General features: G+C 31.0%; 2 protein-coding genes across 2 annotated transcripts; one reads left to right on the top strand and one right to left on the bottom strand.

Annotated features, from left to right (window-relative positions):
• The first annotated feature begins 350 nt into the window (after positions 1-350).
• LOC131650526 (uncharacterized) lies at positions 351-2,793 on the top strand. Its single transcript, XM_058920231.1, has 2 exons — positions 351-676; positions 834-2,793. Exons 1-2 carry the CDS (start codon positions 351-353, stop codon positions 2,791-2,793), a joined length of 2,286 nt encoding a protein of 761 aa, XP_058776214.1.
• Positions 2,794-4,614: 1,821 nt separating this feature from the next.
• Positions 4,615-9,917, bottom strand: LOC131647319 (protein CROWDED NUCLEI 2-like). Its single transcript, XM_058917219.1, has 4 exons — positions 9,480-9,917; positions 8,520-8,729; positions 6,819-7,510; positions 4,615-6,317 (listed from the first exon to the last, which is right to left on the bottom strand). Exons 1-4 carry the CDS (start codon positions 9,534-9,536, stop codon positions 6,194-6,196), a joined length of 1,083 nt encoding a protein of 360 aa, XP_058773202.1. The 5' UTR covers positions 9,537-9,917; the 3' UTR covers positions 4,615-6,193.
• Positions 9,918-13,582: the final 3,665 nt, after the last annotated feature.

Here is a 13,582-nt window from a genome sequence, read left to right as displayed (position 1 = left end):
TTTTTAGTTTTTATTGAAATAAAGTTTGTTTATGTTTTTGCAAATTCTGTGACAGTGTGATGGAACTACAAATAAAGTTTCTGTGAAATGAAGTTTTTTTTAGTTTATAATTATGTTTCTGTGAAATGAAGTTTATAATATATAATATGTTTGTGTCAATATAATATATAATATGTTCACAAACATAGAATTTATGTTGAAACATTAATGTTTATATTAATTTTTATTTTTATTAAAGGAACACAATTTAACAACGGGACTACAAATAGATCGCCTGCAAGTAAAAACTGTGGAGTTGCTCGTTAGCCGACACATTAAACTTAGTGCGATATTCCAGGTTTTTTCTTACTATGCCTCCTAAGATGCCGCCTAAGAATAGAAAATATGAATGTGGAAATGATAAGCGTAAGAAAAAGAAAAAAATTGAAGAGTTAATTCAATCTCAAGTAGGAGCACTTGATAAATTTTTAATAAAGGAATCACAAGTTCTAAATGAAAGTCATTCTGATAGTGTGCTTATTGAAAATGATAGCGTGCCTATTGAAAATGATAATGATGATAATGTTGATTATGATATATTTGATCCAAGAAATTGGGACCGTCTTCAACCTAAATTGATTGATTTATTAGTTACGAAAGGTCCTAAAAGAGATAATTCCATTGTGATTTGTGAAGGGTCCTAGAGATAATTGGAATAGACGCTTTACGGCTAATTTGTATACTAGAGCTTTAGCAAATGGAGAGAAGTGTGATAGAGATTGGCTTGTTTATTCGAAAGAGCTTGATAGAGTATTTTGTTTCTGTTGTAAAGTTTTAAAAAATGGGATTGGTAGGGGACAATTAGCAAATGAGGGTTATAATGATTGGTCACATGTTGGTGCGAGAATTAAAGAGCATGAGTTAGGCATGGAACATGTTAAAAATATGACTACTTGGTATGAGTATCGTCAAAGGCTGCAGAAATTCCAAACTATTGATAAAACGACTCAAAGAATAATTGAGAAAGAAAAGGATCATTGGAAAAATGTTTTAAAAAGAGTTATTTCAATAGTGAAATTTCTTGCAAAACATAATTTGGCCTTTCGTGGTTGTAAGGAAAAATTGTACGAAGATAACAATGGTAATTTTTTGGGTTTGATTGAAATGTTAGCTGAATTTGACCCAATTATCCAAGAACATGTTAGACGTGTTACAACTCAAGAAGTTCACGTTCATTATCTTGGGCATAAAATACAAAATGAGTTGATTTCATTGCTTGGTTCTGCAATTAAATTTGAAATCATTAGAAAAATCAAACAAGCAAAGTATTTCTCAGTGATACTTGATTGTACTCCGGATGTCAGTCACAAAGAGCAAATGTCTTTGATAATAAGATATGTGGATGTATCTTCAACTTCTGTTAGCATTGAGGAATCATTTTTAGGGTTTTTGAATGTGAATGATACAACTGGTCAAGGGCTTTTTGATGTATTACAAAATGAATTGAAAGAACTTGGTCTCGATGTATTTGATGTGAGAGGACAAGGTTATGATAATGGGTCAAATATGAAAGGAAAACATCAAGGTGTACAAAAGAGATTTTTGGACATAAATCCGAGAGCCTTTTATACTCCTTGTGGTTGTCATAGTCTTAATTTGGCATTGTGTGATATGGCTAACTCGTGTAATAAAGCTAGAAGTTTTTTTGGAGTTGTTCAACGCATTTATACAATTTTTGCCAATTCTACAAAGAGGTGGAAAATATTGAAAGATAATGTAAAAGGGTTGACTCCAAAATCATTGTCATCCACTTGTCGGGAGAGTCGTGTAGAAAGTGTCAAAGCTATAAGAACTCAAATGTCAGATTTTACGGAAGCTTTACTTGAAGTGTCAGAAAATGATCTCGATCCTAAAATACAAAATGAAGCTAAATCCTTAGCAACAAATGAGCTTGGTGATTTTGAGTTTTTGATGGCTATAATTATTTGGTTTGAAATATTATCTGCAATTAATTCTGTTAGCAAGCTTTTACAGGAAAAGGATATGCTTATTGATGTTTCTATGGAAAAAATAAAGGAGTTGATTTCATTTTTTGAAGGATATAGAGAAACTGGATTTTATAAGGCACTAGTTAATGCTAAGGAAATTGCGGTTGAATTGAATATATCCCCAACATTTCCTCAAAGGAGTATAATTAAAAGAAAAAGGCATTTTGATGAGAATTTGAATACCCCAATACTCGAGCTATCTGAAGAGGAATCTTTTAGGGTTAATTATTTTCTTTACCTTATTGATCAAGCTGTTGTTTCTCTTAATAAAAGATTTGAGCAATATCAAGAGTATGAAAGTATTTTTGGTTTCTTATTTACTTCTTACAAGTTACAATCATTAGATGATGCAACTTTGAAGTCTTGTTGTAGTAACTTTGAACGAGTATTGAAACATAATGAACAATCTGATATCGATGGGAATGATCTTTTTGGGGAGTTAAAGTTACTAAGAGAAATGTTGCCTGAAGAAATCACAACACCTACAAATATATTATTATTTTCGAAAGGCTTAGACTGTTTTCCTAATATAATTATTGCATATAGAATTTTGTTGACTATTCCTGTGACAGTTGCTTCTGCAGAAAGAAGTTTTTCAAAATTGAAGTTGTTAAAGACTTACTTGCGGTCTACCATGTCACAAGAAAGACTTAATGGATTGGCATTGATAGCAGTTGAAAATGATTTTTTGGAGACACTGAAATATGAAGAATTGCTCGATGAATTTGCTTCAAAAAGTATTAGGAGGAAGGCTCTTTTTAAGTAGTTAAAAACATTAAGTGGTATGAAATGTTATTTATAGTTTAATCAATACTTTAAATTTTTTGGTATTTTATTTGGTTAATATATAGTTGAATTTTTTATGCATCATTTTTAATTATTAAAAATACTTTTTTTTATTTAGGCCCATTTTTTATTTTAGAACCGGGTCTCCTGATTGATTGGGTCGGCCCTGTTCAATGGTAGTTTCTTCTATTGAGTTCTCTACCTGTACTATTAATTTAATAATTAAATATTAAAAAATTTGCCATGTCATAATAGAATTGCATTGCAATGCAACAACTAAAAGATTGTAGTACCCAATCAAATCAAGTTATGAGGTAATGTTGTGGGACCCATATTAAATTTTTATTAAAGTTAAAATTAAATAAATTCTTTTAATAGGATGTGGCTTAGTGAGTCTCATAAAGAACTCAAATGTAAGTTACACCATTGAAGATGCTCTCAGAGTATTCTTATACTTCTCTTCAAAGAAAAATAAAGTTTCGACCATAGCCTATGGAAGTAGAGGGTGGAATGGATTGTCTCCGATCACTTTACAATCAAGTGAAATCTACACCTTACCACAAAATATTAAAAATACAAAAAATATGAGGTGGTGAAAGACGGTGAGATTTATATATGCCATTAAAATTTTCTTGAGAGTTTGGAAGCCAGGGGAAAGATAGGAATGAGAATTTGATTCATTTTTATTGAATACTTGTAAAAATTATTCATAGTGGATAAGATAAAAACCCACAAAATCAATACGAACATGGACATAGACAATTACTCTTATTTGCACGATATATATTTATATATATATTTTACATACACATATTTATTTATCAATTTTAACATGAATATTTGTTTATTTTTTAACTCCACAATATCATTCATGAATATTATGAATAATTTTTAATGTTATCAAAAAATTAAAAGACAAGATAAATTATAATTGGTTGATTAATTTTTATTAAAAATGCGATTAAACGGATATGGGTACTAAGCTACCAATTTTTTTTTAAGTTGCGGGTATGCGGAAAAGTACTATAGTACATTTGTCTAGACTGTGACCATTATTATTCATAGGGAAGAAAGACTTTGAAAAACAATTTAAAAAAAAAAAAAAACAAAGAAAAATCAATAATGTTTTTTTAAAGAAAAATAAAAGATTTTGCATAATGATATAAGAGTGTTTATTGTTAATTTTTTTTAAAAAAATTGAAATATTATAACAATATAAATTTTATTTAAATAATTTGTCTAACTCCAAAATCCGTCAAACGTCTCCTTCTAATACAATTTTTTAACTCTTCCAAATTAGAGGAATTTTAGTTTTTAAATTAAAATAAATCCTCAAAAATCTTTTCAAAACTTCTATTCTTTTTATTAAATCTTTCTCTTTTTTAAAATTATCTTGTTCCTTCTCCTCCATACTCTCAAATACAACTTTAGAGAATACGGAAAATATTCAATGTAATACTTAAACGTGAAGTTGTTGTTTAGTTGACTAGCTTATGTAGTTCTTATAAGAGAATTATTTTGCCCAATATCAGTTGCATTGTATTTGAATTGAAAATAGATTGAGAAGAAACAAAAATAGAAGGGTGAGATACTTCACAATATTTCCCTCAAAAGACTTTTACCACACCACTAGTAAAAGAGGGTTGTTATATATACACCAAAATCTAACTCCATATGTGTACACCATATCAAACTATGGCATGCCCATGTGATTTTTTTGTGTCAGACAAATAAAAAATAAATATTAAAAATAAGGAAAAAAACAAAACAGTATTATTATACGTTGTAGGTGTGACTTTGAATGTAAAGATAACATTTGTCTTAGTAAAATATAATGAATATTTATAATAACAAAAATATACATCTTTAATCGAAATAACTGAGTCTAACCGTGTCTCCATTCGTTGTATTCCAAAAACTCAAGTCTTACGTCAATCAAATTAGCCAGTGCTAGAAAACTAACTTGGACTAGTTTTTATTGACTAACAACATAGAAGTAGAAAGTACATGCAATATCATCTCTTCCATCAGATCAACGAAAAACCAATGGAAAGATGGAGTGGCAGAAGGCGAAAATTCTGCCATATAAACATGCCATTGCAGCTTATGGTGATGCTTTGGTAGACCAGACCTCCCTTCGCAAATTACCTATGATGGTCAGAAAAAAAATTCAACTCGTCATTCTGTTATTCTGCAATAACCATGCATGGCCTCTGTTAAACTAGGGTCCAGAAGATTGCACCAATGAGGAAGCTAGTCTAAAAATTCAAAGCCTCACTTGCATATATAAACAAAAAATGCATGTTCCCATGAGCCAACATAACTCTTAATCAGAACTAGGTTTATATGTCCAACCTTGTCTATAGCAGTGTAAGGTTTTTCTTTTCATTTCTTCAAAATTTAGCAGTTTGATGTTAAGTCATGCGCAGATAGGTAAAAACTAAAAAGTACTTGAGCATGAGCCACATCAAGGTTTCTAATTGCCCAGCGCACCTGGCACTCAGTGATGATAAAGCAGTATTTGTCAAATTTGGTGTGACAGATTTTTATGCAAATCGCCATAAGCCACAACTATTATATCCACCATATTCCTGTCATAGGCTGCAAATTGCAATACAATGTTACTACCACAGACAACAATGCTGTGATAAAAGAGAACATATTGACTTTGTCTAAAAGCTTTGAACCTCTTCATCATGTTATTGAGTCAAGCATGAAAAACAAACACCTACAAAACAGGAGTTTACTTGAATTATGTTGCATAATTTGCCTCATAATTTTCATTGGCGAGCACAAATTTGACCCCTCAACAATGAAGTGGATATATCAAGACAAATACCAACATGGATCCCTAGGAAAAATAAGTGACAGTTTGGACTAAAACAAATAGAAGAGATCATAGTTTTAAGAAAAGGGATATATTCCTAAAATATGGTGAAAACGGAATCTAGAATTGTAAAAGAAATGCAAAAGGTGACCAAAAAAACTGACCTCTTTTCTTCCTTTGTGTTAATGGAAAAGCTACGGAAGAGACAACGTAAGATGTTAGCACAGTTATATATATCAAAGTTACTAGTAAAAAAAGTCTGACATGCAAATCGAACACTACTTTACAATTCCATTATTGAATATTAATATCACTTTGACATTATTAATCATCTATCAGTATAACAATGGACTATCATATGTGCCTAAACAGTACAAGCCTACACAGTACAATCAATTTTGCTGAAGGACAGTCAAAATGGAAGAGGCAAAACAATGGTTCGTATCTTTCCATTAAAAGATCTCAAAATAAACATGGAAGATAACCCAAAGATTATGTCTACTCTCTATTTAAAAGGAACGAGGATTTATTATCAAAGAAAAATGTAACATTTTCATCTTGTAAGAAATATCAGGATCTTCTGTCTAATAGACATCTTGCTAGGATCCTCTTCTTCTTTCTCCTCCATGTTCTTCGTTCCATTAGTTATATCTTGTGCCGATGAAACAGTATCTGCACTGTTCAACGAAAGGCGTGACATCAGAACCACTGGCGACAATAATGCAAGCTGCTATATATAATATTACCAGCTACTTACAGACACATAAAAGACACCATCAGTAACGTCCTTGACATACTCTGGCAGTAATCTAAATGACTAAATGGCATTAAATAGTTTCTCAATCGGGCAATCGACGTTCCTATTTCCTCCTATTATTATACACAGTATATCTTACTTATTTTTGGAGAAGTATCCACCATAGTAAATCCATGCATGCAGTTCCTTCAGATAATCCAGAAAAGAAATCCAAAATCCATATTTCAAACAGCCTTGGTCAAAAGATTATAGTGCTGTCTGAACCCAATATAAATTAGATAATCAAGATTGAGTGCTTTCAACTAAGATCGTTTTCATTTCACTAGATCATTATGAATTATCAAATAAGAGATCAACAAGTATCTCTAATCTTTCAACATGGGTGGGTATACATTGTATCAACAAGTATCTCTAAACTTACGTCTTATGCCGCATGAGATTGTATCGTGTCTCCCTAGTAACTTGTGGGGATGGAGGAACTGTTTCCCTTTTCTTCTTGCGCCTACTAGTTGTGATACTATCTGAATGTCCTTCACTATCAGCAATGTTCTGCTCACTTTCTACAATCCTGGAAGTTTGTGCGTGTTTCCGCTTCCCTGGCCTTTTACCGATAACTTTCTCAGTGTGACCAGACTCTTCTCGACTGTTTTTATTTATCCTAATCTGTAGTTGCAGGTCATGTAATTCCTTCTCTTTCGCCTCAAGTACCATCTCTTTCGCGTCTAAATCTGATACTCTTCTACTTATCTCAGCTTCCTTTTCTTTTAATAAAGAATTGGTAGAGTCAATCTTCTTCTCCAACATTGCTAGATCTCTCTCTTTCTGCTTCAGGTTTCTCTCCATTACAGTCACATTATTTTCTCTCTCACCAAGGTTTCTCTCCTTTTGAAGCAAAATTTCGCGAACCTCCACCTCTCGCAATTTCATATCTAACTCTGCATTTGTTCGGTTAACCTCAGCAAGCCTAGCTTCTGCATCATAAAGTTTCTTGTTAACTGTTGAAGACTTCTCTTCAAGTCCATCCACCGATGCATTTGCTTCATCTAGCGTTGTATGGGAGGAAGACTTGACTTGGGCAAGCTCTTTTTGCATTGCACGCAAATCTCTCTCAAGCTGCAATTAATAAATTTCAGCAAAAATGCTACATAATGAAATAGTTCAAAAGACAATTTAGGACAGCCTTAAAATCATGTAAACAAGTCCTCCAAATCCTATAATAAAAGTCATAAGGAAAGATAACAATTTTACTCTTTCCATTCAAGATCAACTTGTAAAATAGCAAAGAGAACCAAAAAGCGCAACAAATTAGTGGAGTTATTAGGGGACAAGTGCAGTATACATACATGCATACATCTATCTATCTAATCATTGCAAGTTGTTCAACAAGTAGTTTGACTAAAGTATGGCAAGATATCCTATACCCAAAACTCAATTATGCATACCCATCACTGCATTAGTTTCTTTTTTTTTTATTTTGCAAACCAAGTATGATACAATGTAAACATTATCATCCAAACATATGTTTCTTTCAAAACAACACAACATTTAATTTGAAAACCAAAGCCATTGCATTTCCATGTTTTTGTGTATTATTTTAAAAACCCTAATAATTTCAAGAACAAAAACCTAGGAATGATTTTCACACATCAAGCATATACAATGTTTTGAAAGCGTCACTGTCAAACTGAGATCTAGTTCAGCAACGAAGAAGCATCAGCTACCTAACATGCAAAACTACTTGAGACGGTTGGTAATGAAGCAAGCACATTAATATGTTTAGCAACTAATCAAATCCAAACAATTGAGTAGAAAATATCTAGCTTCCATATAACATACACTGAATTCCAAAATGATTAAAACTTACAACAGACGGGGCTGACCAGGTCGGTGACTAATTCTTATAGATCACAAACATAGCATTACTTACTATTAGTCAATTAAATATGCACATATTTCATAGTGATGTTAAGGAAAAAGGGGAAAGCAAATTAAGCAACAGAAGCAAAAACTATAGCTCAGTCTCAAGCCTATGATCAGCTCTTCCAATACTAATAAATGTCAATAAGAAGAGCATGTAAGCAAGCACGACCAAATTCAACACAAAGATAGAAAAAGAGCATACATCAGATCCATACTGCTTTTCTAGACTCAATGCTTTCTTCAAATTTTCCTCTCGCTTCCCAACTTCAGATAATGCAATCAAATGTGAAGATTGTTCTCGTTTTAAAACCTCTTTAGTTTCAGCTAGTTCTTGCTTCAGCCGATCAAACTTGGAACTCCACTCTTGCTTCTCAATCAACAGAAGGCCCATGTTGTACTGATAGTCAAAAAGCTGCCAAAAAATGAAAAGAACCAAAAGTTCATCAATGGTCAATCATCGACAAAATGACATGTGGTTTCCAAAAGAACACACTGTTACAATAATGTTCTAAAAGCACAATATTGAGATGCAACCATGAATTCTTATAATGTAAAGGCAGCCAAGGAGTTCTCTTAAGTCTACTACCCACTTAGATACACTTTCACATATCTTTTTACTTTGTTCTGCAGTGGTAATTCTTGTTTAGATTTCATCGCATTTTCATGATAAAGTTTCAGAACAAGTGGCTTTTAATGAGTTATTGAGTTTGAATTTGAATGATCGAGTTAAGGCAAAATTTATAGAAATCAATAATCAGAATCAGAATCTGTCAATACAAAGGCATGAATCACCTTAACCTTAATGCAGAAGTGAATTAGTTTCTCAAGCTTGAATTTATCATTTGATTCCAACTTAAATCTTTAAATTTAAATTTAAGTTTATTTTCTAGTGTTAAAAAAGTGTAATTGATTTTGTCTTTTGTTTCCTCCATGGCATGTTGTGTACATTTCCAACAACAAGAATATATCTCCATTCTAAAATTAAAATTAAAATAACAAAAACTAGTAACAATTCCTAATTGCAAGCATATAATCGAGATCTTATTTGCAAAAAAACAAATAGCAGAATTCTCCATAAAAAATAATAATCATAAAAGTCAGCACAAACGCATCAAATCAGGCAAACCCTAAGCAATTCAAAATCAAAACCAAATTAACGAGCCTCTATTTCGAGCCTTGAGAGTTTCTCCATAAGCGCTTCCTGATCCTTCCTGTGCATCACCGCTTCATCCAACAATCCAACCTCCCTAAACTTCCTCCAATCCTCAGCATACCCAACACTATAGCTTCAGTCAGAGAACCCAATGGAAGTGGAACTTAATTTTGCACCAACGATCATAAATGTATATCTTGTAAACTAGACAAATACCGTGCTTTTCGCACGGTTTGTTATAAGTATCAATATTAAATTAATTGTAATTTCACATTTATTTAATCATGAAAGCATAAATCCTCTAGGTCTGACCGAGGTAGAAATTTCTCACAGGTCATGTCAATTTTACATTTTGTGCTATCTTATCTAATTCTCAAATTGCATTCCCTTGCTCTTCCAAACACTCAATCTTCGGGCTACACGAATAGTCCAACACCTCACCTTGAGTTTTTCTCGTTTATTAAATATGTACGGAATGATTTTGAAGTGGATACATAAGTAGTGTCATATCCGTGCTATCGGTCATTTTGGCGCATTTAGAAATAAAATGTATTTGTAAGAGATTAAATTTGGATTAAATTAAAAAATTATAAAAATATTAATATTAAAAGTTTTGAATATTAAAATAAAAAATAATTAAAAAATAAAGTTTATATTATTTTAGATTGAATAATACATCTAAGGATATATTTAAGAAATGTAGAGGTTCCATTGAGAAATAATATGTGTAAAGAAAATGTATGAATTATAACCCATAAAATTAATGAGCTACTTGTTGAAAGACGCATATAACCGAAATCCCAATCACAACAGGACCAAACCTGAGATCATTTTGTTTTGTTATGAATTTTCAGTTTGTTGGTGAGTACGACAATGGAGGAGTTGTTCAACAGTGTCATGGTCAATTTTCCGAATGTCATGTTTCTTTTAATATTTAATAGTTTAATCAATAACTTCATGTTCCCGTTAATATACAATATTTTGACCAGTAATTTCATGTTTTCGCTAATATTCAATATTTTGATCTGTAACTTCGTGTTCCAGTTATTATTCAATATTTTAATCAGTAATTTTATGTTCCTGTTAATAATAATATTTTGATCAGTAACTTCATGTTCCTGTTAACTTTCAATATTTTTATCAGTAATTTCATGCTCCCGTTAATATTCAATATTTTGATTAGTAACTTCGTGTTTTTGCTAATATTAATATTTTGATCAGTAACTTCATGTTCCTGTTAATATTCAATATTTTTATCAGTAAGTTCATGTTTGCGTTATTAATAAATTTATATTTCCGTTATTATTTAATATTTTGATCAGTAACTTTATGTTCCCGTTAATATTCAATATTTTGATAAGTAATTTAATATTTTCATTAGTATTAATTATTCTGATCACTAATTTCATGTTCCCGTTACTATATTATTATTACATAAATATAAATACGTTTAAATGAATAAAAAAAATTTTAGTTACATTTTTATTTATCATAAGTAAAATTTAATATCAATTATTTTATTTTAATATGTTTTAACATTTATAATTTTAAATGGTATATAATGATTTAAAATAGAAAAAATCATAGATATTATAATAAATAGTTTATTTGTCAATAATAAAATATAGATGGTAAATTTCAATAATATCAATACACAATAATGAAAATGAAATCGAATAGATACAAAACAAATTTACAACACGCCCTCTCCATCCCAAAAAAGAGTAAAATCAAATAATATTACAATTACATTGAGGAGAATCCTTGAGGAAAAATTACATTGAGAATAAGGCTTTCAATATTCTTGCTTCTCAAGTCTAAACTGTCAAATGCATTTCCAGCAAAAAGTGATTATTACTATCTGAATTTTGGTATGTTTCTATATATTATAGCAAAATATCAACACATATAAAAAATTGTGCGTACTTCATCTGGGGAAGGGACATAAGATATTGCAATCCTAATTATTCTTTCTGTCAAGTTAATGTAATAACAAAAATAAATGTACTTCATATAATAATTAGAAAAATTATAGATTAAATTCAAAATTCATTTTATTTTATTGCTTTAATGCAATATCCAATTCATCCTAAACTTCTAGAATCATATCAATCAAATCTCTTAAATTACTAATATTCTAAAATGGTAAATTCTTATCTACCCAACTCAAAAAATTGGATAAGATTACCTCCGGTGTAAAATACTTTAAAAACATCAAAAAATTGTACTATTTAATAAATAATTAAATGTGTCAAGATTAGGTGGTACCATGTGATTGGATGAAGGTACACTACCCAACTTTTTGTGATGGGTAGAGAAGTTGTCCCCTTCTAAAATATATTATAGTATAATATAATCAACACATATTTCTCTTTCTATTATGAAAGATTAAAGTTGACAAGTAGGGGTGGGAATAGGCCAGGCTGGCCTACAGGGGCCTATAGCCTAGCCTACTTAAGGCCAGGCCAAGCCAGGTCTATTTGATAAAAAGGCCAGGCTTGGGCTTTTTTAAAAGCCTATTTAATAAAATAGGCCAGGCCTAGGCTATTAAAAAGGCCTATAAAGCCTTGTAGGTCGGCCTATATTTTCATGTATATTAAAATTAATCTAAATAGGTTGGCCTATATATGCATATATATTAGAAAAAATGTTAAATATATTGGTCTATATATGCATATATATATTAGAAAAAAATGATAAATAGGTCGATCTAATGTTCATATATATGCGACCTATAAGGCTTCTTAAGTAATATGAATTAATTGAAAACATTAATAAGAAAGAGGCTTTTAAATAGGCTTTCAGGCCAGGCCAGACTTTTAAAAAGGCCAGGCCAGACTGAAAAAACGAGCCTATAGTAGGCCATAGGCCAGGCTCAGGCCTTGTAAGTTTATCGTAGGCCAGGCCCAGGCCTTATAAAACCTAGCCTAGCCTAGCCTATTCCCACCCCTATTGACAAGGTTTAGATTGACTACATTTTTTGCTCTTATCTATCCACAAAATTCAAAAAATTCAGAAAATTCAAAAATTAATAATGCACGGAAAACACAATTCTATGAAAATATTGGTATAAATTTATACATATTTTCAAATCAATCTCTTTTTTCCTTTTGAATTAAGTCATATTCCTCTTTCTTTTTAGAAATCATGTTTGTTAGCCATTTATATTAACACAAAAGTTTCACATAAATCCAGAAAAGTATTGAGAACAAACTCTTGATTTCACATGTTCCTTTTCAATTTTTTTTATAAACATAATCTCTTCACATGACAACATCTTCATAATATAAACCTTTATCGGATACATCAACAACACCAATATAATCGTTCAAACAAAAATCAATTTTTACAAACACCAACATCCCTACATATCATTATCCACAAATCTTTCATAATTTTCAATACGAATTTTCAACATCACTACTCACCATTAACTTTCATATAATCTAACTAACAAAGTCACTATAAATCCTTCAATTTACAACATGAAAATTCAACACAAATGTCATTACAAATCTACGAATATGAGCCTAATTTTTAAATATCAACTAACAAATATTTCCTTGAGATTATCTAAGCCAGTAAAAACATTGCCAATAGGCCAATAGAAGAAAGTGTGGGTTAAATTCCTGCAAGATAAAACTGTTACTTTCAAAACTCAGTAAATATATCAATACTCAAAAGGTTTAAGAAATCAACATGTAACTCACAAATGTCTTAAGTTTTTTCATGTTTGATAATGAATAAGGGATATTTTGACTCAAATAGTTGCAAGCCATGTTTCTGCCATAAAGAAGAATCATCACAAAAAACTTACTGCTAAAATTTGGTGAAGAAACTCCTGGTATCGTGTTTGCAGCTTCCAAAAGAGCACCATCATATCTGAGCTCGATACAGTCATAAGGGTTTGATTGTATCACGAATCGGTAATCAAGAAGGTAAAGATCATATGGTCAAGAGTAACAGCATGACACTCCAAATCTTCGCTACTCTTATCCTCAACACTTGTACCATCAGCGCGTTACCAAACGGGGCACATCCTTCTGGATAATCACGAACAACACAAGAAAGAAGTCTAATGATTTAACCAACACATAAGACATCTAGTATAC

The sequence above is a fragment of the Vicia villosa genome, linkage group LG2 (genome assembly GCF_029867415.1).
Source record: "Vicia villosa cultivar HV-30 ecotype Madison, WI linkage group LG2, Vvil1.0, whole genome shotgun sequence".
Lineage (NCBI taxonomy): Eukaryota > Viridiplantae > Streptophyta > Magnoliopsida > Fabales > Fabaceae > Vicia > Vicia villosa.
This window is presented reverse-complemented; position numbering and strand designations above follow the sequence as displayed.